At 45.0% G+C, this 21,937-nt stretch overlaps 1 protein-coding gene and 1 long non-coding RNA gene across 2 annotated transcripts in view; one reads left to right on the forward strand and one right to left on the reverse strand.

Moving 5' to 3' along the window:
- The window catches only part of ERBB2 (erb-b2 receptor tyrosine kinase 2), a 195,505-nt gene extending 192,941 nt beyond the window's left edge, over positions 1 to 2,564 (reverse strand). Inside the window, exon 1 of the mRNA XM_089674311.1 lies at positions 2,405 to 2,564. Within this exon, the coding sequence (XP_089530437.1) occupies positions 2,405 to 2,471 (67 nt within the window). The 5' untranslated portion in view covers positions 2,472 to 2,564. The remainder of the gene's footprint in view (positions 1 to 2,404) is intronic.
- Positions 2,565 to 11,393: 8,829 nt separating this feature from the next.
- On the forward strand, positions 11,394 to 20,615 carry LOC149463804 (uncharacterized). Its single transcript, XR_016312373.1, has 2 exons — positions 11,394 to 12,068; positions 19,075 to 20,615. It is a non-coding gene; the product is annotated as an uncharacterized LOC149463804 (long non-coding RNA).
- The last annotated feature ends 1,322 nt before the right edge of the window (positions 20,616 to 21,937 follow it).

The raw sequence follows: 21,937 nt of genomic DNA on the forward strand, positions 1-21,937 counted from the left end.
TGAATTCTGCAGTGTTTAGAGATATACTGTCAGCCCAGATTCAGCCAAATGCAGCAAAGTTGATTGGAGATCACTTCACACTACAGATGGACAATGATCCAAAACACACAGCAAAAGCAACCCAGGAGCTTTTGAAGGAAAAGAAGTGGAATGTTCTGCAATGGCCGAGTCAATCACCTGATCTCAACCCCATTGAGCTGCATTTCACTTGCTGAAGGCAAAACTAAAGGCAGAAAGACCCACAAACAAAGAACAACTAAAGACAACTGCAGTTAGAGCCTGGCAAAGTGTCAGAAAGGAGGAACCCAGTCTTTGGTAATGTCCATGGGTTCCAGACTTCAGGCAGTCATTGCCAGTAAAGGATTCTCAACCAAATATTACAAATGAACATTTTATTTATGAATATATTAATTTGTCCAATTACTTTTGGCCTCTTAAAAAAAAAGGGAGGGTGGCTACTCTTAAGAGCTGTAACTCCTAAACCCTTCCTTCAATGAGGATGTACATATCCTTGGTAAAGTAAGTGTGTGTGGACATGTTTTCATCCTTTTCCACATCCCAGTTCTTTGGATCTCCTCCAACCAGTTTCAGCCACTTCTCATCTAGTGTGCGAGGATCAGTTACACAGCATTGCTCTGCACTCTCTTCCTGACAGTGACAACAGCGGAGCCTTCCTCTGCAATGCGTGACAGGGGGCCACTCGCTGTCCCCACCAGGGACACGTGACACTGCAGGAGTATAGGAGGGAGACAACTGAAAACAACTTCTGAACGAATATTATCGTGTTACAGCCTGTAGGAGATTTTAGTGACTGGCCACACATGCTTCAATAAACGAATGACTTCTTTTCTGAGCGACCTCTCCCAGCAGGAATAAATCGATCTGATCGACCTCTCCCAACAGGAATAAATCGATCTGATCGACCTCTCCCAACAGGAATAAATCGATCTGATCGACCTCTCCCAACAGGAATAAATCGATCTATAGTCAACAACCCATTTCATACTTATGACAAACACAGGGAAGGGGATTTCAAGCAACAGTTGCAAGATACAATCATCAATTATTGATCACAGCCGTTTTTTTTCCATGCAATCTCAAAAACGTTATTGAATGACAGATCCACAGTGGACACCTGTGTGAAAGGGCCCAGAGGCTGACTATCCAATCTGATTGTACAATCTTCTTCAGATCTGCCATCAATATGTAGTACAAGGCTCGGCCGGATTGAATACACATTGATTAGGTTTGCCCTCTTATTACATAACTTCGATATATATAACGGTGGCCATATGTGCTTCGATTTTAGTATTCGATTGAAGATTCGATCCAAACAACCAAATCAGAAACTTGGCTTAGATCACATTTGATCAAATGTAATCAGTCAAAGCAGAAAACGATTGCCAATTATAAAACAGCGTTACAATGATTGACAGCACATAGATTCCATCGACATTATGATTGTATATGGATCGATCAGATTACAAGGTGGCCTGGTGAACAGAGACAGGGTCGTACGTTATACATCCTATCTTCCAACTATCGACTGAATTCCACTTCCCCATGTGTGGCATATCCATCGACAGTGTTGTGGACTATAAATCGGTTAATCCTATCGAGGGAGATTGATTAGAAAAGAAATTGATTACTTATCGACGTGTGTATGGTCACCATAAAGGAGATTGTACAATCCGATAGTAAAGCTTGTGGCCAGACAAATGTTGGCCATACATGTTCCAATAAATGAGTTTTAGGATTGGCCTCCCCCTCGTCAGGAGTAATCGATCTATAGACGACACATTCAAACACAAGGTGGTGAATTGTGATGGACAGTTGGAAGATACAATTGTGATTACAGATCGGTTTCCCCCATTCAATCTCATGACATACAATCAGATTCAAGAAGGAAGGATGGGATCGATGTAAACCGACCGATCGCCCTCGACTCTCGGACTGAATCCCATCCTACATGAAGGGAAGGTCTGGTTATCGGGTGTATGGAGTGCACATGGATGGGAGGATACAGCTGAGACCAGCATAGGCAGAACATGACAACCAATCAGCTTCTAGCTTTCATTTTCAGGGCTTACCTGAGCACCGTGAAGGTGGAATATGATTGGTTGGCTTGTACAGCTGTTATATACAGAGCCTGCTCTGTCCTTCCCATAGTACATATCACCTGAGCCCAGCCCTCTACCCCGATGGATGGAGGGGAGTCTGTGTGTGGTGGGGGGGGGGGGGGGGGTGAGTGTGGTTGGGGGGCGGGTTCGGTTGATGACCTCCCCCTCCTCCTCTGTCACATGGAGGTGACACTTCCTCCTGTCAATCACAAATCTCAGCTCCCTGACTATGGACGATCCGATGTCACATTACATCATACACGGTGAGATCACCGCCGACCTACCTTCTCTGCACAGAGCCGGGGACACCAGCAGGGCACAGAGTGCCCAGAGCCAAGCCGTCACCTCCATCCGATCACCGGCCCCCCAGCACCATACTGCCCCAGGCTGCCGCCCGATCACAACTTCTCCGACTTCACCAAACACCGCCACTCCGAAACTTCATTCCGCCACTACACTTCCTGCAGGGCGGGGCGGGGCGGGGACACGGCGGGGAGGGGCCTCGGGGCACGCCCACTCTACAGACAGGTCTGTCCTACTCCGCTGTGTGTACATAGGGGGTCCGCATGGAGTCTGTCCTACTCCGCTGTGTGTCCAGGGGGTTTGCATGGAGTCTGTCCTACTCCGCTGTGTGGCCATAGGGGGTCCGCATGGAGTTTGTCCTACTCTGCTGTGTGTCCAGGGGGTTTGCATGGAGTCTGTCCTACTCCGCTGTGTGGCCATAGGGGGTCCGCATGGAGTCTGTCCTACTCCGTTGTGTGTACATAGGGGGTCCGCATGGAGTCTGTCCTACTCCGCTGTGTGTCCAAGGGGTTCGCATGGAGTCTGTCCTACTCTGCTGTGTGTACATAGGGGGTCCGCATGGAGTCTGTCCTACTCTGCTGTGTGTACATAGGGGGTCCTCGTGAAGTCTGTCCTACTCCGCTGTGTAAAGGGGGGTCCGCATGGAGTCTGTCCTCCGCTGTGTACAGAGCAGTCTGCATGGAGTCTGTCCTACTTGGCTGTGTATAGGGGGGTCCGCATGGGGTCTGTCCTCCGCTGTGTGTCCAGGGGGTCCGCATGGAGTCTGTCCTACTCCGCTGTGTCCAGGGGGTCCGCATGGAGTCTGTCTTCGTTGTGTGTACATAGGGGGTCTGCATGGAGTCTGTCCTACTCCGCTGTGTGTCCAGGGGGTTCTCATGGAGTCTGTCCTACTTCGCTGTGTGTACATAGGGGGTCCGCATGGAGTCTGTCCTACTCCGCTGTGTGTACATAGGGGTCCGCATGGAGTCTGTCCTACTCCGCTGTGTGTCCAGGGGGTTTGCATGGAGTCTGTCCTACTCAGCTGTGTGTACATAGGGGGTCCGCAAGGAGTCTGTCCTACTCAGCTGTGTGTACATAGGGGGTCCTCGTGAAGTCTGTCCTACTGCGCTGTGTAAAGGGGGGTCTGCATAGAGTCTGTCCTCCACTGTGTACAGAGCGGTCTGCATGGAGTCTGTACTACTCCGCTGTGTATAGGGGGGTCCGCATGGAGTCTGTCCTACTCCGCTGTGTGTACATAGGGGGTCCGCATGGAGTCTGTCCTACTCCGCTGTGTGTCCAGGGGGTCTGCATGGAGTCTGTCCTACTCCGCTGTGTCCAGGGGGTCCGCATGGAGTCTGTCCTACTCTGTTGTGTGTACATAGGGGGTCCGCATGGAGTCTGTCCTACTCCGCTGTGTGTACATAGGGGGTCCGCATGGAGTCTGTCCTACTCCGCTGTGTGTACATAGGGGGTCCGCATGGAGTCTGTCCTACTCCGTTGGGTGTACATAGGGGGTCCGCATGGAGTCTGTCCTACTCCGCTGTGTGTACATAGGGGGTCCGCATGGAGTCTGTCCTACTCCGCTGTGTGTCCAGGGGGTCTGCATGGAGTCTGTCCTACTCCGCTGTGTCCAGGGGGTCCGCATGGAGTCTGTCCTACTCTGTTGTGTGTACATAGGGGGTCCGCATGGAGTCTGTCCTACTCCGCTGTGTGTACATAGGGGGTCCGCATGGAGTCTGTCCTACTCCGCTGTGTGTACATAGGGGGTCCGCATGGAGTCTGTCCTACTCCGCTGTGTGTACATAGGGGGTCCGCATGGAGTCTGTCCTACTCCGTTGGGTGTACATAGGGGGTCCGCATGGAGTCTGTCCTACTCCGCTGTGTGTCCAGGGGGTTCGCATGGAGTCTGTCCTACTCAGCTGTGTGTACATAGGGGGTCCTCGTGAAGTCTGTCCTACTCCGCTGTGTACAGGGGGGTCAGCGTGGAGTCTGTCCTACTCCGCTGTGTACAGGGGGGTCCGCATGGAGTCTGTCCTACTGTGTGTCCACGGGCTCCACATGGAGTCTGTCCTACTCCGCTGTGTACAGGGGGGTCCGCATGGAGTCTGTCCGCTGTGTATAAGGGGTCCACATGGAGTCTGTCCTACTGTGTGTCCAGGGGGTCTGCGTGGAGTTTGTCCTACTCTGCTGTGTTCAGGGGGTCTGCATGGAGTCTGTCCTATTTCACTGTGTTTAGGGGGGGATCTGCATGGTGTCTGTCCTACTGTGTGTACATGGGGAGTCTGCATGGAGTCTGTCCCACTCTGCTGTGTGTACAGGGGGGTCTGCATGGAGTCTCTCCTGCTGTGTGTACATAGGTGATCTGCATGGACTCTGTCCCACTGTGTGTACATAGAGGATCCACATGGAGTCTGTCATACTCTGCTGTATACAGAGGGATCCGCATGGAGTCTGTCCTACGCCACTGTGTGTACATAGGGAGTCTGTTCCACTGTGTGTACATAGGGGATTCACATGGAGTCTGTCCTACTGTGTGTACATAGGGAGTCTGCATGGAGTCTGTCCCACTCTGCTGTGTGTACAGGGGGGTCTGCATGGAGTCTCTCCTGCTGTGTGTACATAGGTGATCTGCATGGACTCTGTCCCACTGTGTGTACATAGAGGATCCACATGGAGTCTGTCATACTCTGCTGTATACAGAGGGATCCGCATGGAGTCTGTCCTACGCCACTGTGTGTACATAGGGAGTCTGTTCCACTGTGTGTACATAGGGGATCCGCATGGAGTCTGTCCTACTGTTTGTGTGGGGGGGTGGGGTCTGATCTGAATTAATGTATGGGACAATCCCAGGACTTGGAGTGTCCCTGGAAACTGCTGTCCTAGCTTTGGAGGCTTCATAAATGAGACCGTCCCCCTCCCAGGCCACTCCCTCCATCCCACCCTACACTAGGTATGTGCAGACCAAAAAATGTTTCGTTTCGATTCTTCCTTGACTAGTTTCATTTCATTCAGTTTTGTTAAACTCATTTAATTCCTTTTAGGAATTCATTTTGTTTGGATTGGACCAAATTCTAATGGATTCGAAAATAATTCTACTGTTACAATCCAAAATCCATGTGTGTTTGAGGGTATATGGTCTATATGCAGAGTTGCATGACTGTATTCGAAATTTCAATTTTTTTCAGCAAAATTTTAACAGTGCCTTTTGTCGATCACTCACGTCACCATGGCGTAACTCACAATTTCTATTGTTTTTTGTAAAGTACTCTATTTGGTTTTAATCTACTTTTTTGTTATTTTTTTTTCTATTCTATTGTATTCTGTTTTAATTCAAATGCATTCTATTCAAGATTCAGATTTTGGAAGACAGTTATATTCTTTCTATTTTATTCTGTTCTATTCTTTTCTAGTCTATTCTTTTGATTTTCTATTCTAATCTTTTCTATTCTGTTATAATTGATTCTTTTCCTTTCTATTTTATTTCTTTATTTTATATTCTATTTTGTTCTACTCTATTCTTCTCTATTCTGTTCTATTATTTTATATTCTATTTTAATGTATTCGATTCTATTTCAATTCATTCTATTTGAATTTTGAGGGACAGTTATATTTTTTCTATTTCATTCTATTCTATTTTTCTATTCTGTTCTTTTATTTTCTATTCCTTTATTTTCTATTCTATTTTATTCTATTCCCTTTTTTCAAATTCTAATTTTGTTTTCTAATTTGTTAAAATTTTGTGTTCAAATTCAAATCAGTTTGAATTTAGGCCAAATTTCATTTCATTATTTTGGATTTGTTTAACCACCTGCCTACCGGGCACTTTCACCCCCTTCCTGCCCAGCTCAATTTTCGTGGTCATGTAACACTGTACCCCTAAGAAAGTTCGTTTTTTTTTTTTCACACAAATAATTTCTTTTGCCGGTATTTAATTACCGCTGTGTTTTTTTTTTTTTATTTTTTGCTAAATAAACAAAAACAAAACTTTTGAAATTAACTTTTTTTTATTTATTATTATATAATGTCACATAGTCCAGTACAACATTAGCATATGATTGGTGTGGTGGTGATCAGGGATACTGACTGGTGACCGTATGTTAAAAAAAAATAAACAAAAAAATAAATAAAATAAATTATAATATATATATATATCTCATTTTTTTATTGTGGGGTTTTTTTTTTCTTTTTCTTTACAACACACTGTGACCAGAGCAATACAGTGTTGCCATAGTAACACTGTACTACTCTGGGCAAGTGATCAGGTTTTTTTTTGTTTTTTTTAAACATTGATTGCTTATACCACTGTATTTCTTTGATATTAGTAACCATTTTTCCTGAATGCAACTGATTAATTCAATATCTATTGTTGTGATTAGCTGTGATTTGGTCTAAGCTGATCGCATGGTACAGATGGGCTGTGATTGGCCCTGTCTTTACTATGTGACCACTGTGACCAATCGCTGCTAAAACCACAATTGTATACAATGGATGGCATGAAAGGAAGCCATCCATTGTATACAATTGTCTTGTGATCTTCTGTGATTGGTCAGCTGCCCAGTGTAGTGATCAGTCAGTGACAGATTGCAGCGCTGCGCGGCGCCTTATGGGAGGACGTTTTATGACGTTAACTCATAAGGAGGAGCGTCCTGCGCAGCCATCTATCTGCTATAGGCCAGGCAGGAAGGTGTTCATTACTATTGGAATTCGGATACATCTGAATTTCTGAGTAACTGGAAAATCAGCCGAATTTCAATTTGGAAAGAAACAAACTGCACGTCTACCCTACCCTCCTCTTTCACAGTAGAAAAAAATCTTTATATATTTTTTTACTTCTATGGGGAATTTGCTCCCCACAGAAAGATGCTTCTATTGTCTGCCTGGGACACCCCGGTCACATCTGTTGGGACGCCCCGGGCACATCTGTTGGGACGCCCCGGACTCCACGGTCACATCTGTTGGCCCGCCCCGGACTCCACGGTCACATCTGTTGGCCCGCCCCGGTCACATCTGTTGGCCCGCCCCGGTCACATCTGTTGGCCCGCCCCGGTCACATCTGTTGGCCCGCCCCGGTCACATCTGTTGGCCCGCCCCGGTCACATCTGTTGGCCCGCCCCGGTCACATCTGTTGGCCCGCCCCGGTCACATCTGTTGGCCCGCCCCGGTCACATCTGTTGGCCCGCCCCAGTCACATCTGTTGGCCCGCCCCGGTCACATCTGTTGGCCCGCCCCGGTCACATCTGTTGGCCCTCCACGGTCACATCTGTTGGCCCTCCACGGTCACATCTGTTGGCCCTCCACGGTCACATCTGTTGGCCCTCCACGGTCACATCTGTTGGCCCTCCACGGTCACATCTGTTGGCCCGCCCCGGACTCCACGGTCACATCTGTTGGCCCGCCCCGGACTCCACGGTCACATCTGTTGGCCCGCCCCGGACTCCACGGTCACATCTGTTGGCCCGCCCCGGACTCCACGGTCACATCTGTTGGCCCGCCCCGGACTCCACGGTCACATCTGTTGGCCCGCCCCGGACTCCACGGTCACATCTGTTGGCCCGCCCCGGTCACAACTGTTGGCCCGCCCCGGTCACAACTGTTGGCCCGCCCCGGTCACAACTGTTGGCCCGCCCCGGTCACAACTGTTGGCCCGCCCCGGTCACAACTGTTGGCCTGCCCTGGACTCCACGGTCACATCAGTTGGCCCGCCCCGGTCACATCTGTTGGCCCGCCCTGGACTCCACGGTCACATCTGTTGGCCCGCCCTAGACTCCACGGTCACATCTGTTGGCCCGCCCTAGACTCCACGGTCACATCTGTTGGCCCGCCCTAGACTCCACGGTCACATCTGTTGGCCCGCCCTAGACTCCACGGTCACATCTGTTGGCCCGCCCTAGACTCCACGGTCACATCTGTTGGCCCGCCCTAGACTCCACGGTCACATCTGTTGGCCCGCCCTGGACTCCACGGTCACATCTGTTGGCCCGCCCCGGATGCCCCGGTCACATCTGTTGGCCCACCCGGGATGACCAGGCCATGGGTACTGTACTGCACATTTGCCAGGACATGCCATCAGCGATCTTGCTGTTTCTTACTAGTACCTGCATACTGCACCCTCATGATGCGCCATGGTGAATATATGTGCTAACAAAGAATAGGGGTGAAAATATCCCACGCCTGTATCAAATGAAAAATATGAACCAAATAATGATATATTAAACCTAAAAATATGTGCCTAAAGGGAGTTCCCACAAGCAATATACATAAAAGAAAAAGTAATATATTGCTGCGCCTCCCAATCAAATAAATCAATCCAATATGCAATCCTAGGAATAAGAAATGTGCTATTCTAATACTAGAAGTGAATATATGCATCAAATATTACCAATGAATGTCCATATAGAAATCGTGAATATCTTCTCTCATTTGCATATAATACATCGCTGTGTTCCACTTCTTGTGTTACTTTGCATCGCTACACTCCACCTGTAGGGATACTCCACACCAAACATACGTAGTGATGCCCTCCACCATTCACCACTGCGCTCACCTCCAAGACTGGACCCGTGTTGTTACAGGTCTCAGCTGCTTTTTCACGCTACTGAAGTTATGTGATGTGACGACGCGCGTCTAGGTGGTGCCGGGAGTGTTATTGGAACCGGAGGTGACACGGGAGCCGCAGCCCAGTTGTCTTATATAAGAGCCTGTGTTTTACTTCACTTTTAAGTGCGTTTTTATAATAAACTATATATTTTATGTGTACATATTGCACTATGAATACCCTTTTTTTTGCTTCATGCGAGTATAATACAAAAGAAGAAGGGATCGTGTATTAAAGGGCCAGATCATCACGTATGGGTACATATGAGTCCTCCGCTTAACCACTTGGCAACCACACTATAGCCGAATGATGGCTACAGTGCAGTTGTCGCGTTCTCAGAGGACGTCTTATGACACCCTCCAAGAACTGGCCTTCCCACGTGCGCCCAGTGGCACGCACGCGGTGATTTCCACGTCCTACGGACACAGCTGATCACGTGATGTGGTAAAAGGCCAATCACGGCAGCCTTTTATTGCGTGATCAGCTGTGACCAATGACACAGCAGATCACCGGTAAATGCAGTTGCCGGTTATCGGCTGCACTTTCCTCACGTTGTCAGAGAACAGATCGGCACTGATGATCAGTGCCCCCCATCAGTGCCGACAGCAGTGCCCCATATCAGTGCCCATCATTGCTGCATATCAGTGCCACCTGTCAGTACAGCCTCATCAACGCACATCAGTGAGGGAGAAAAATTACCTGTTTGAAAAATTTTATAATAGAAACAAAAAAATAACTTTTTTTTTTTCCAATTTTTTTGCTCTTTTTTTTTTTAATTATAGTGCAAAAAATAAAACTCCCAGTGGTGATTAAATACCACCAAAAGAAAGCTCTATTTGTGTGAAAAAAAATTGTAAAAATTTCATATGGGTATAGTGTTGCATAACCGCACAATTGTCATTCATAGTGCGATAACACTGAAAGCTGAAAATTGGCTTGGGTAGGAAGGGGGTATAAGTGCTTGGTAGGCGAGGGGTTAAACATCTCTTGCGTAAATATCTGAGTCCGCATCAATGGAAGAGGTATTGGAAGGAGTCCTAAACCAGGGAAAAAGTGGCTGAGACCTGTAACAACTCGGGTCCAGTCTTGGAAGGTGAGCAGAGTGGTGAATGGTAGAGGACATCACTATGTATGTTTGGTGTGGAGTGTAGTGATGTGGAAGAAGAAGTGGAACATGGTGATATATTATATGTAGCATGAAAAAGTAGCGTGAAAAAGCGGCTGAGACCTGTAACAACACGGGTCCAGTCTTGGAAGGTGAGCACAGTGGTGAATGGTGGAGGACATCACTACGTATGTTTGGTGTGGAGTATCCCTACAGGTGGAGTGTAGCGATGCAAAGTAACACAAGAAGTGGAACGCAGCAATATATTATATGCAAATGAGAGAAGATATTCACAATTTATATATGGACATTCATTGTTAATATTTGATGCATATATTCACTTCTAGAATTTTGAATAGCACATTTATTATTCTTACTATTGTGTATTCCCATATGGAAGAATAATATATTTGAAATACTACAATTTTGGCCATATTCAATATATTTCAATAAATATATATATGGGCGGCACAGTGGCTTAGTGGTTCGCACGTCTGCCTTGCAGTAAATGGGTCATGGGTTAGATTCCCGACCATGGCGCCTCCTGCATGGTGTTTGCATGTTCTCCCTGTGCTTGCGTGGGTTTCCTCCAGGTGCTCCGGTTTCCTCCCACATGCCAAAGACATGCTGGTAGGTTAATTGGATCCTGTCTAAATTGGCTCTAGTATGTGTATGTATGAATGTGAGTTAGGGACCTTAGATTGTATGCCTCTTGAGGGTTAGGGACTGATGTGAATGTTCAATATATATATGTGTAAAGTGCTGCGTAAATTGACAGCGCTATAAGTACCTGAAATAAATAAATATTGCATGTTAAAATGTGTTTTTATTACAAAATACATGAAAAATATTTTTAAAAATACAAATCTACATTTTTGGAATGCATTTACAAATATATATTAAAATGACTTTTTTAAATGTTAAAACAAATCAGAAGAATATATTTTTAAAAAAGATATTCTTCAGATTATTTTTAACATATAAAAAAGTCATTTTAACATTTTTACATATATTTGTAAATGCATTCCAAAAATTAGATTTGTATTATTAAAGACATACAGTCCATTTGAAATGTATTTTTAAAAATATTTTTCATATATTTTGTAATAAAAACGCATTGCAACATGGTGTGTGTGTGTGTGTGTGTATATATGTGTGTGTGTGTATATTTTGAATATGGCCAGAATTGTAGTATTTCAAATATATGGCAATATATTTCGGAAGAATATTTTAATATTTTTAAAATCTATTTCAAATATATTTTTCTCCCATGTGCGTTGGATTGATTTACTTGATTGAGAGGCACAGCAATCTATTCCTTTTTCCATGGTGAATATATGTCATCAAGAGGCCAGCTGCAGGAACCCGGAGGAGGCATCTGATGACATCACAGATGAAGATGACAGCGTAGGATCCAGCACACAGTAGATCTGCACAGAACACCAATGGTGGGCTGGGGTTGTGATTTGTGGTCTACCAATGAGAAAGGTAAGGGGCGGGGGGAGTGAAGCAGAATTGCATGCTTTCCTGAAACCCACAGAATCGCACTGCTCTTTAGCAGACAGGCAGCGATGCCATTCATTCCTAATGGCACCTCCATGCATCTGCTAACACATGCTTTTTGTGAGCTCCAAAAGGCATGGTGGTGCAACGCCATGCATTCTGATAGGGCACTATTTTGCTAAAGGGCCAGGGACTGCACTGGGTCTTTCCCAGCAAGATCCTACATAGATCAGTATTTTTATTACAACGAAGTGTACATTTGATGAAATGATCGTCTCCATTTTCCAGTGGAATCCAGAAGTTCTCTATAATTTTTGCCAATGTTGAAATGGGGACACCATCAGTCAGACTTCTATGGATGGGTATAGCTGCCACATCGAGGAGGTTGAACATTAGACCAGGCAAGAGGCACAGCTCCATCTACTGGCTATATCTGTGCATTACTGACAAATTCAGTTTTTAGGTGAGTGTCCTACAAAGCTGAGATCGCCTCAATCACCAAAGTGGACCAAATAAGATACATTTATTGATTGGGTTTATACAAAATAATAATGTAATAATAAAAAATAAAGTACAGGTTGCAGGCATCTATGCGCAGCAATGTAAAAGTTACTTTCACGTACAATAAATTTCGACTGAACTTTGACAGGAGTATGCAACAAAGTTTAATAAACAGAGGTAACAATTTTAGCATTCTGCAATAAAGTATTTCGCATACGTCTATGAGGTTGATTTTCAAAAACTGGAGGGTGCAAAATCTTGTGCAGCTCTGCATGGTAGCCAATCAGCTTCTATCTTCAGCTTGTTCTATTAAGATTTGACAGTAAAACCTGGCAGCTGATTGGTTTCTATGCAGAGCTGCACCAGATTTTGCACTCTCCAGCTTTAGTAAATAACCCCCATAGACTTATACAAAATGTTTTATTGCATAATGCTAAATTGTTACCTCTGTTTATTAACAAACCTTTTTGCATACTCCTGTCAAAGTTCAGTCAAAATTTATTGTACGAGAAAGTGATTTTTATATTGCTGCGCGTAGATACCTGCAACCTGTACTTTATTTTTTATTCGTTCTTTTTTATGATTAAATTTATTATTTTGTATAAACCCGAACAATAAATGTCTCTTATTTGGTCCAACTTGGCCTATGAGACATATTATTAAGAGTTTTGCAATATCTGTTAATTAAAAGAATACTGTTTGTAAACCCTCACCTTGTGAAACAACCCATTCAGTTTAAAACAGAAATAAAAGGCAAAACGTGTGTATAGGTAAAATTAAAATTATAAATACCTTTTTTTTTTTTTTTTTTAAGTGATCACATTTCCTCTGTTCTCAGCTGCATAAGAGCTGCGGGATGAGAAATAGCAACACACTGATCTTCCCAGTGAATAGCTGTGAGCGGGGTGGGGTGTCAGGACAAGTTTTATCATTGGAAGAGAGCAGACTGCGTTCTGAGCACAGCTAGAGAACTGACCACGGTGTGCTCTCCTGCTTAGTGTGGTCAGTTTTAAACGCAGAAGGACTGACAGGAACACCTGGGATTTCACACAAAGGGAACAATATAATATAAAGAGAACAGGAGACTTTCATACAAGAACATGGTACAGTAGGCACATATCAGGAATATGAAATGTTGGGTTTACATATTCTTTAAATATATGATTGAGAGTTTTGTAATATTTGTTAACCACCTTTGACCATTTCACCCCATTCATGACCAGGCCATTTTTGCATTTTGGCACTGCGCTACTTTAACTAGCAATTGCACAGTCATGCAATGCTGTATGCAAACAAAATTTATTTTATTTTTTTCACACAAATATAACTTTTTTTGGGTGGTATTTGATCACCACTGGGTTTTTTTATTTTTTGCGATATAAATATAAAAAGACCCATAATTTTGAAAAACCACAATATTTTCTGCTATAAGATATCCAATAAAAATTCAAACTTCTTAATACATTTTGTCCAAAATGGGTATAGGATTATAACTTTTTTTTTTTTTATGGTTGAACTGAATGGACTTTCGTCTTTTTTCAGACAGACTAACTATGTAATCTGCTACCTCTCTATGATAAAAAAAAATACATACCAGTAAGTGTATATAATGATTGGTTTGCATGAAAGTTATAGTGCCTACAAACTATGGTACTGGAATTATTTTTTTTTTTTTTTATATTAGTATACTAGTATTGGTGACGATCAGCGACTTATAGTGAGACTGTGATAGTGCGGCGGGCATTCTGACACTGGATGGGAATAAACTGCCACTGACATCTCCAGTGACACTAATACAGTGAGCAGTGCTAATAAAAAGCACTGACACTGTACTAATGACACTGGTTGGGAAGGGATTAATCAAGGGGCAAACCAAGGGTTAACTGTGTGCCTAACAATGTCTTAAGGGCTTACCATATGCAGTTTTTACTAAGGGATGTGCCGGTTTTTATTCCGGTGTCAGGACAGAGCTCTGTGTTGTTTACAATCACAGACCACTGTCCTGGCATTCATTGGCCGGGACCCTCTGATTGGCTTGTGCTTTAACAAATCACAGCACAGGCGGGGCAGCGGGAGGGTGCGCCCCCTACCGGGAAGAGACCGATCATGTTTCAGATACATGGTCCAGCCCAGAGCAGCCGCCCTGTAGTAGTATATCTGTGTGGCGTGGTCTGCAAGCTGTTAAGTGTGCATATTGGATCATGCTTTGCTGGTTTTTTTTGCCTTTCTGTTGATCAACTATGGGTACAGGATTATAACATTTTTTTTATTTTTTCCATGGTTGAACTAGATGGATTTTTTTTTTCAGCCAGACTATCTATGTAATAGTGTCCCCTGTTCCCCCTCCAACAGTGTCCCCTGTTCCCCCTCCAATAATGTCATCTACTCCCTCTTCAACAGTTTCCCCTGTTCCCCTCCAACAATGTCCTCTACTCCCTCTCCAACAGTGTCCCCTGTTCCCCCTCCAACAATGTCCTCTGCCCCCTCTCCAACAGTGTCCCCTGTTCCCCCTCCAACAATGTCCCCTGTCCCCCCTCCAACAGTGTCCCCTGTTCCCCCTCCAACAATGTCCTCTGCCCCCTCTCCAAAAGTGTCCTCTGTTCCTCCTCCAACAATGTCATCTGCCACCTCTCCAACAGTGTGCTCTGTTCCCCTCCAGCAATGTCCTCTGTTCCCCCTCCAGCAATGTCTTCTGCCCCCTCTCCAACAGTGTCCTCTGTTCCCCCTCCAACAATGTCTTCTGCCCCCTCTCCAACAGTGTCCCCTGTTCCCCCTCCAACAATGTCCCCTGTCCCCCCTCCAACAGTGTCCCCTGTTCCCCCTCCAACAGTGTCCCCTGTTCCCCCTCTCCAAAAGTGTCCTCTGTTCCTCCTCCAACAATGTCATCTGCCACTTCTCCAACAGTGTGCTCTGTTCCCCCTCCAACAATGTCCTCTGTTCCCCCTCCAGCAATGTCTTCTGCCCCCTCTCCAACAGTGTCCTCTGTTCCCCCTCCAACAATGTCCTCTTCCCCCTCTCCAAAAGTGTCCTCTGTTCCCCCTCCAACAATGTCCTCTGCCACCTCTCCAAAAGTGTCCTCTGTTCCCCCTCCAACAATGTCCTTTGTTCCCCCTCCAGCAATGTCCTCTGCCCCCTCTCCAAAATGTCCTCTGCCCCCTCTGCAACAGTGTCCCCTGTTCCCCCTCCAACAATATCATCTGCCCCCTCTCCAAAAGTGTCCTCTGTGCCCCCTCCAGCAATGTCCTCTGCCCCCCCTCCAACAGCGTCCCCTGTTCCCCCTCCAACAATGTCCTCTGTCCCCTCTCCAAAAGTGTCCCCTACCCCCCTTCCAACAGTTTGTTTCCTATAGAAATGTATGTGATGTATTTCTTAATGGACTGACTGTGTATGAGTTGCCTGGTTTGGACCAAGTGAGTTTTTGGAGATATGCAGTAGGATTTGATATGTCCTTTTTAACCGGTTCTGTGGTGCCCTATAGCAGAAATACTGCAACAGGACGGCATGGGTGCGCAAAATCACATATACAGTCATGGCCGAAATTGTTGGCACCCTTGATATTTTTCCTGAAAATCAAGTATTTCACACAAAAAAGGTATTGCATTAACACATGTTTTGCTATACACATGTTTATTCCCTTTGTATGTATTGGAACAAATATAAAACAGAGGCAGAAAAGCAAATATGACATAATGTCACACAAAACCCCAAAAATGGGCTGGACAAAAGTATTGGCACCCTTAACTTAATATTTGGTTGCACACCCTTTGGAAAACATAACTGAAATCAGTCGCTTCCTATAACCATCAATAAGCTTCTGACACCTCTCACCCGGAATTTTGGACCACTCTTCCTTTGCAAACAGCTCCAGGTCTCTCTTATTGGAAGGACACCTTTTCCCAACAGCAATTTTAAGATCTCTCCACAGGTGTTCAATGGGATTTAGATCTGGGCTCATTGCTGGCCACTTCAGAACTCTCCAGCGCTTCTTTGCCATCCATTTCTGAGTGCTTTTTGACGTATGTTTGGGGTCATTGTCCTGCTGGAAGACCCAGGATCTTGGACGCAAACCCAGCTTTCTGACACTGGGCCCTACAGTGCGACCCAAAATCCTTTGGTAATCCTCAGATTTCATGATGCCTTGCACACAGTCAAGGCACCCAGTGCCAGAGGCAGCAAAACAACCCCAAAACATCATTGAACCTCCACCATATTTTACCGTAGGTACTGTGTTTTGTTCTTTGTAGGCCTCATTCCGTTTTCGGTAAACAGTAGAATGATGTGCTTTACCGAAAAGCTCTATCTTGGTCTCATCTGTCCACAAGACGTTTTCCCAGAAGGCTTTTGGCTTACTCAAGTACATTTTGGCAAACTGTAGTCTTGCTTTTTTATGTCTCTGTGTCAGCAGTGGGGTCCTCCTGGGTCTCCTGCCATAGCGTTTCATTTCATTTAAATGTCGACGGATAGTTCGCGCTGACACTGATGCTCCCTGAGCCTGCAGGACAGCTTGAATGTCTTTGGAACATGTTTGGGGCTGCTTATCCACCATCCGGACTATTCTGCGTTGCAATCTTTCATCAATTTTCCTCATCCGTCCACGACCAGGGAGATTAGCTACAGTGCCATGGGTTGCAAACTTCTTGATAATGTTGCGCACTGTGGACAAAGGCAAATCTAGTTCTCTGGAGATGGACTTGTAACCTTGAGATTGTTGATATTTTGCCACAATTTTGGTTCTCAGGTCCTCAGACAGTTCTCGTCTCCTCTTTCTGTTGTCCATGCTTAGTGTGGCACAGACAGACACACAATGCAAAGGTTAAGTGAACGTCTCTCCTTTTTATCTGCTTTCAGGTGTGATTTCTATATTGCCCACACCTGTTACTTGCCCCAGGTGAGTTTACAGGAGCATCACATGCTTGTAACATTCTTATTTATCCGCAGTTGTGAAAGGGTGCCAATACTTTTGTCCAGCCCATTTTTGGAGGTTTGTGTGACATTATGTCGAATTTGCTTTCTTTCCTCCCTTTTTTTGTTTTGTCCCAATACACACAAAGGGAATAAACATGTGTATAGCAAAACATGTGTTAATGCAATACGTTTCGTGAGAAATACATGATTTCCTGGAGAAATATCAAGGGTGCCAACAATTTCGGCCATGACTGTATATACGTGATTTTGCAGTTCCAGGTAGGGGGCGCACGCACTCTCTGCCTGCGCTGCCATTCGCGGCCTCGGCTGTGAATCAATGGGTTCTGGCCAGTGATTACTCGCCGGCACCCGGTGATCACCGAGTATCTCTGACAGGGGAGAAACTTGTATATAAACAATACAGATCTCTCCCCTGTCAGCTCCTGCACACTGCTTTGTATGGCTCTGCATAGCACAGCCATACAACGCAGTGTGCTTACAATGAAACACACACACAGCCAACATACAAAAACAGCACACAGTTAACCCTTTAATCGCTCCAGATGTTAACCTCTTCCTGCCCAGTGCCATTAGTACAGTGTCAGTGCTTTTTATTAGCACTGATCACTGTATTCCCCCCCAGTGATTCAGAATGCCTACCGCAGTTCCAGAGTCCCGCTATAAGTCGCTGATTGCCACCATTACTAGTAAGAAAAAAAAATTCCAGTATCTATACCACCATTTGTAAAGGCTATAATTTTCACATAAACCAATTAATTTACATGTGTTTAGATTTTTTTAGCAGACATGTAGCAAAATACATTTTGGCCTAAATTTATGACTAAATTTTTTTTTTTTTTTTACTGGATATGTTTAATAGCAAAAAGTCAAAAATATTTTTTTTTTCTCAAAATTGTTGGTCTTTTTTTGTTTATAGCACAAAAAAAAACCAAAAATCCAGAGGCGATCAAATACCACTGAAAGAAAGTTCAATTTGTGGGAAAAAAAGGACATAGTTTTCATTTGGGTGCATCGTTGCATGACCGAGCAATTGTCAGTTAAAGTAACGCAGCACCGTATTGCAAAAACTGGCCTGGTCAGGAAGAGGGGTAAATCCTCTGGAGGGCAAGAGGTATTAGGCTATGAGGATAATATGGGATATGCTTCAGTCCTTTTCCTATTACATCTATATTTATCTGTTCCTTTTGTATTTCTTGGGTAGGATAAATTTACACTATTCTGAATTCTGCGCGCAATAATAACTGATTGATGCGCACTCATTGTTGATTTTCTGAGCCCCTCTGCTTGCTATTGCCCTGCACCTAAGCGACATGTGAGTTTGGAGAAGGTAATATCAGAGGTGAGTGGGGGGAGGGAGCGCTAAGACACATCTACCCTGTGTGCGGTTGGGGATGGACCATCAGCAATGGGGGTTAGTAGAAGGTCCATGAGGAGGTGGTGTCCAAGTCCATCTGTAGTGGGGGGGCTTGTAGTAGTATGGACTTGTCAGAGGAGGCAGCTGGCTGTAAGAGCTTGTAAATACCCTAAATTAGGCAGAGAAGAGAGACAGCAGCGCCACTCTAAGTGTAGAAGGTTAAATTCAGGCAGATTTAATGGTAAAATTGCACTCCCATAGGTAGGTAACAGGTAGACATGTCAAGTGATGGAGGTTCAGTGGGAGCATCAGGTCCTTTTGACCTGGGTGTTTTCCTGCCACGCCGGTGGTGTCCAGCGCTCAGGGAGTAGCAGAGGGGCGCAGGGATGTCACCATATGGACCAGGTTTCCAAGATGGCGATCTTGGAGCCCTGGACACCACCAGAGCGGCAGGAAAACGCCCAGAGCACGGTCAAAGAACCTGATGCTCCCACTGAACCTCCATCACTTGACATGCCTACCTGTTACCTACCTATGTGAGTGCAAATTTTACCATTAAATCCGCCTGAATTTAACCTTCTACACTTAGTGGTGGTGCTGTCTCTACCTGTAGAAGGTAATTTGCATGATTTCAATACATTGCTATATATGTGTCAAGATATTTATATTTTGATTTTTTTTTCTCTAGTCAGACTTTATTATCCTCTGTCCCCAAGACTCAAGGTCCTGAAGAAGCTGAGAATGTGAAACGCGTTGAACTCTTGGGGGACATAATAACAGGGATAATGTTTAGAATGATGCTGTACTAAGGATGTTTAGCCACCATATTGTTTTTAAAGAAAAATAATTGTTATGTATGATTTATTAAAATTTTGTAATTTTTTAGAGATGTCTGTCCTACACTGTACTAGAAAAAGTCCCGTATAATTTTTGGGTGTTCTTTATATGTGTCCTTTAGAAAGCAGTCACAACCTGAGTATGTTGTAGAGAAGGACTGTTGATCTTTGTGTGGAAGCATGGGTCTCTCTGACAATGGCATCCCGAGACAGGTGTGGTCCGCATGGGGTGACACCGACCGCACGAGGTGACACCAGACCCGCTCCACCCGATCCTGCCGAGATTGTCGGCATGCAACCTATGTGGGGTGACAGCGGACCCACTCCAAGAAAAGGTAAGTTGTAAAGGCAGTCGACGATCCCCGCAGGATGGATCGGATCTGTGGATTGAGCATAATGGATCGGAGTCCGATCCATTTTGCTCAATCCGCAGATCTGATTTATTCTGTGGGAAAATCAGAGGAGGTGTCACTAAGTGTTACCGCACCGGGTGACACCAACCCTAGGGACGCCTCTGCTCTCTGCAGGGGTCAGGGAAGTCTCCCTAGTGAGTCCTTTAGCTCTGCAATCCGCAAAGCCGATGATTGGGAAACTCCAGTTCAACTCAGCAGGGGGGGTGTTGGACTTCTGCAGAGAGACCTCAGCTTCCACTTACATGAATGAAACCTGATCTATGAATGGAAGAGGTGGACTTTTCAATCATCAGTTCATCCCCCATTCATTATGTTTCTTTAAAAGTATATAGTCCAATTTCTATGAATGGATGGAGCTGGACGAGCATAGTGGGCATTCTTGATGAGTGCTCTAGTAACTCCTGCTGCACTGGAAGATTATGGCGGCATTGGGATGATTAATAATCTCCAAGGAGCAGGGCCCTCGAACCCCTCGTGTATTGTATTGTTACTGTGCTGTCTCGTGTACTGTCTCCCATTATAATGTACAGCGCTGAGCAAACTGTTGGCGCTATATATATACTGTATAATAATAATAATTAATATCCTAGAGCTTGATGTTACTACTAGCATTGAGTAGTATGGGCAGCACAGTGGCTAAATGATTAGCACTTCCGCCTGGCAGTACTAGGGTCGTCGGTTCGAATCCCAACCACGGCACCACCTGCCTGGAGTTTTCATGTTCTTCCTGTGCCTGTGTGGGTTTCTTCCCCGGGTACTCCGGTTTCCTCCTACACTCCAAAGACATGCTGGTAGATTAATTGGCTCCTGTCTAAATTGGCCCTAGTATGTAAGAATGTAAGGTAGGAACCTCAGATTGTATGCCCCTTGAGGGCTAGGGACTGATGCGAATGTACAATATATATGTAAAGCGCTGTGTAAATTGACGGCACTATATAAGTACCTGAAATAAATATTACATGTCCCATGTTAAAGTCAAATTTGGTACTATATGTCTATGTAAATTGTTTTTACCAATAATTGAAAAAGCATCTATATAGAGATTTTTTTTTTTTTTAAGCTTTCCTATAGAAAGAAAGTATGGGGTTAAATATTGGGAAGAATGTCAGAAGGAGTCTCTGGTTATCTGAAGTAGTCAGATAAGAAGGATACTGCTATTTATACCAGTACATTGGGAAAATGTTATGGCAACTAGCTACTAACCAAGGCTGCTAGGCACTATGTTGTGGGACACAAGCTGCAGATAAGACCCTCTAGGACCTGTGTAAGATCTTCAGACTATAATAATAATGAACTCTAAACGATTATATAAAAACATCATGTAATCCAGCTATGTCAGCCCCAAGCCATTCCTAGCACTTTTTCTGTTTACATTTTAACATTAGTATTTTTTGCTACAACATTTCTTAGAACCCATAAACATTATATATTTTTTAATGATCTAACGATCATGGTGTTACCTCACATGTGCGGCACCTTTGCATGTGAGCATGGGAGGGGGGCAAGAGAACTATCATTTGTTTTTTCTTTTTTTTTTTTTTTTTTTTACAGTCACTTAAAATTTTTTCTTTGCAATCACTTTTATTGCTGTCACAAGGAATGTCCCCTGTGCAGGGGCCGACTGTCAACTCATGGGGCCTCCGGGCAATAGGGGATCATGGGGCTCCTGTGTCCTTGCCCAAACTCAAAAAAGCCTATGAAAAAGGTACCAGGGGCATCTCATGGGGCCCCCTACTGACCCCGGGCCCTCAGGCAGTGCCTGAGTTTCCAAATGGTCAGTCCACCCCTGCCCCTGTGACAGCAATAGACACGTGACAGCAAGGATGGACTGACCATTTGGAAACTTGGGCACTGCCCGAGGGCCCGGGTGTCAAGGTCCTACCTTTTCCCTGAGGTTATGTTACTTCATGTGCTGGCGTCCATCTTGGATTCTGCTGTGCATGATAAGAGTCCTTTTATGCCTTCAGGTTTCTGTGGTCCATCCCCCAGAGGGGTGTGGCTGATGACATATAAGCCTGTGGCCCGCACATGCTCTTTGCACTTGTGTCTTGTGTCTTGGTGTCGCTATTACTCTGTTCTGACTCTCGTGACTCTCCTGGTATTCTGATTCGGCTTGTCTTGACTATTCTTTGCATTCTCCTTTGATCTGACCCTCTGTTGCTGAACCCGGCTCGTGACCTGTGATCCTCGTCTGCTGTCCTGTACTGTTCTGTCCTGTTGTTGTTGACCCCAGCTTGTCTGACTACTCTTTTGTCTCTTCCACCAGCTACACGCCATTGGCGGCGGCCATTACCGCAGCTGA

This window comes from Staurois parvus, unplaced genomic scaffold, assembly GCF_062004578.1.
Source record: "Staurois parvus isolate SC_StPar_1 unplaced genomic scaffold, SC_StPar_1.0 ptg000151l, whole genome shotgun sequence".
Taxonomy (NCBI): Eukaryota; Metazoa; Chordata; class Amphibia; order Anura; family Ranidae; genus Staurois; species Staurois parvus.